The 3,077-nt window shown below is 38.3% G+C and overlaps 1 protein-coding gene across 1 annotated transcript in view; it reads right to left on the bottom strand.

Annotated features, from left to right (window-relative positions):
- Positions 1-3,077, bottom strand: part of LOC119585036 (furin-like protease 2) — a gene marked incomplete in the record, with an annotated part of 48,730 nt that overhangs the window by 4,300 nt on the left and 41,353 nt on the right. Inside the window, 6 exon segments of the mRNA XM_037933653.1 lie at positions 197-384; positions 503-724; positions 1,161-1,338; positions 1,527-1,685; positions 1,948-2,111; positions 2,379-2,496. Of these exon segments, the coding sequence (XP_037789581.1) occupies positions 197-384; positions 503-724; positions 1,161-1,338; positions 1,527-1,685; positions 1,948-2,111; positions 2,379-2,496 (1,029 nt within the window).

Below are 3,077 nucleotides of genomic sequence, written 5' to 3'. Positions count from 1 at the left end.
TATATATATATATATTATTTTAAACCAAAACATAATCGTATTAATCGTCTTCTTCATCTGTCCATGCTTAACATTACTAATGGAATCTAATATCAGATCAAATATAGTAAGAAGAAAATGTGTATAAATTAAGTACGGTGGAAAAATACAATATAACTAAGATTGAAAAAAACAAAAACAAAGATAATACACCTACCTGGATAATATCCCTCTGGGCAAGTTTCAACACAGATCCCAAGATGGAGAACATATAACGTGCTAGGATGACAAGCTACGCACTGGTTCTGAGCTGGTCCACTGCACAGAGCACAGGATGAATCGCAACCCAGGCATTCCCTATCCTCTGACCCATAAGTTCCTTCAGGACAACTACCAACACATTCACTGGAGATATGTTAAAGGCGAGATTAGAGGAGCAGAGAGATGTTATGTAATGCAACTCTTAAATCTGAACAAAATGTATCAGATAATATATAACACAGATAAACAATAATTTTCTTACCCTTCAAGACTATAATGATGACAGGCTTTACACTTATCAGGTCCCGGCCCAGAGCAGCCCCCAATACACTGGCTGTGGCACACCTCTGACTCAAAAAACTTATTATCAGCATTGTCACTATTCTCGGCTGCAGGCACTTGGTTGGGCCCAGGTATAATTTTCCCATCAGCTGTGGCGTATGTGGCATCTGGAGTTGACCCTGCGAGGATCTGGTCTAAAATACTGTTGACAGAAAAAGAAAAAGTTTTACAAATGTTACAATGGAAATATATAACAACATACATTACTTATCCTCTATCTTTACAGTTGTGAACCATGATACTATATTGGAATTGGCTCTATGCTTTATAAAAATGCCACAGATACCATTGTTTTTAATAAACACACCTGAGTTAAAACACATGCCCTTACTCCCACTACTAAGGAAACTAATGGCAAGGGAAGCTCAATGCTTATTCCAACAAATGTTCTGTCCTATAAGGATCCTTGTTAGGGGACAAGCAACTAAGTGATCTTCAAGTATCCAAGGGCAATACACACAATGTGAGGTAACAGCAAAAGGATATCCTACAAAAAGTCTAACAAATAACTACTGAAATTTCCCTTTGGGACAATCCTACTATCTGACATATGACCACCAGAAGGTTTTTGCAAGTACCTGATGGTCAAAGGACTGTGAGAGGGTCTTCGAGAGGGGAAGAGGGGTGCTGAGGAGGACTGGGTGGGACGGGCCTGGGGGAAGGAAAAGGAATCTGACCCCTGGGGTTGCTCGGATCGAAGGCGGCCGGGTGGCTCTCTCGTGCCATGAAGGATGAGCTGCCACTGCGTCAAGACACCTGCCACAGCAAACAAAAAACACAAAAATATAATAACATAGGAATACTTGGTGAGATATAAGATGTGATGATATAACTTTTCTATTGACAAATATTATGAGTATTCTTACCTATTCATCCATCTTTCATCACAGAAAATGCACTACGATTTCCTTTACTGCCAAAGAAAGACAGAAAAAAACACTGACCTGGGTGATGAACTTGTCTTGTTCCAGCATTGGTCACAATAAGCCTCCAAGTTCCAGCTGCTTTCTCTCCCCAGAAGTGGACAGACAAGAAGGGCCAGTCATCAAACTTCTCTGAGTAGACATCTCGAGGTCTCTCAAAGAGAAGTGTGGATGTTGTCCCTGTTGATATTCAGTCAGTGAGGAAACTCCAATGCAAGTGCCCAAATAACTTACTGATTTATGAATGAAGGGAAAATGGTATATATCAGTAGAAAAACATTTTGTAAATGTATATGTAAGCCAAAGAAGGCAACCAAATCTTAAAATGTCCTGATTAAAATAAGAAAGATAAATACTGTATCATCTAGAAAAATGAAAAGACAGAGAGAAAAAGCCTTCAATACTTCACATCAGATGTACACCCAAGAGCATAAAAATTTACCTGAGGGAGACACAAGCCTAATATTGATATTTCCTCTGGGCAGGAAGCGCAAGGACACTCTTGCTTGCACATGCTCCAAGTACCGTACTTCAGCTGAAGTTCCAGCACATCCATCTGTAGTGATTTCAGCAACCACAGACTCTCCCGTAATGGTTGGTATTGTCCTGCAAATATGGGAATATATGAATATTTGGATGGCAAGCATAATATATTAACAAGTATAGCAAAAGACAATAAGAATAATGAAAATGTAATAGCAGATTTTTATGGTGACTCCTATTATCTCATTATCAAATGCAAACATAACAAATCAACATAAAATGTAGTAACGATTGGCTTACGTAAAGAAATCTTTAAATTACATTCATGTTCACATCAGCATTATTATATAACATGTAATAACTTTTCAACCAATGAAACAAGCCACATACTGCTTAGTTCTATCCTTCACGCTCTGACACACGTGCTGAGGGGGAACTGTTGTCCACTTTTCTGCTAGCTCCACCAGCTTGCCGGCATCCATCAAACCGTAGCCGAATTTGTGACTCACTGTTCAAAAGCGGAGGGGAAATGTGAGCTAAACTTAAACCAGTGAATTCAAGAATCTCTTATAACTGAGGTGTCAAGTAAAAGCACCAATATGACAAAAATACTGTCATTTGCACATAAAGAGACAAACATAAAAAGGTTATCATTCCAATGTGGTTGACCGTTGTGTGCATGCTTTGCTCTCTTTATATAATGCTCTAATAATCATGAGACTAAAAGCAGGCTAAGCAGTTAGACTGAAATGATGAGACAGCATACTGCCTCCTCCATCCAGTGATATTCTGATAACAGCACACTCACCTAATCCATGCCATTTAAGTGATGCATGTGTATATCATATACATAGGCACCAAAATTATCAGAAGCTAAAAATTCTGGTAGGCAGTGCATACTTACTGTATGTTGCTGGTATTACTCTAAGATATTCTTGAGCTCTAAAGAAAGTTCTACGTATATTCTACATTTCCTTTTATGAAAAGATCCTGCTCTCACTTGAAGTCATCTTTGCAATCTTTTTAAGCTTTTTTCTTTTGAAAGTTCTGTAACTCATAATTCTTTATCTAAAAATCAAATCATAATGC

This window comes from Penaeus monodon, chromosome 19 (assembly GCF_015228065.2).
Source record: "Penaeus monodon isolate SGIC_2016 chromosome 19, NSTDA_Pmon_1, whole genome shotgun sequence".
Taxonomy (NCBI): domain Eukaryota; kingdom Metazoa; phylum Arthropoda; class Malacostraca; order Decapoda; family Penaeidae; genus Penaeus; species Penaeus monodon.
Note: the sequence above shows the minus strand (reverse complement) of the source record. Positions and strands in the feature narration are given on the sequence as shown.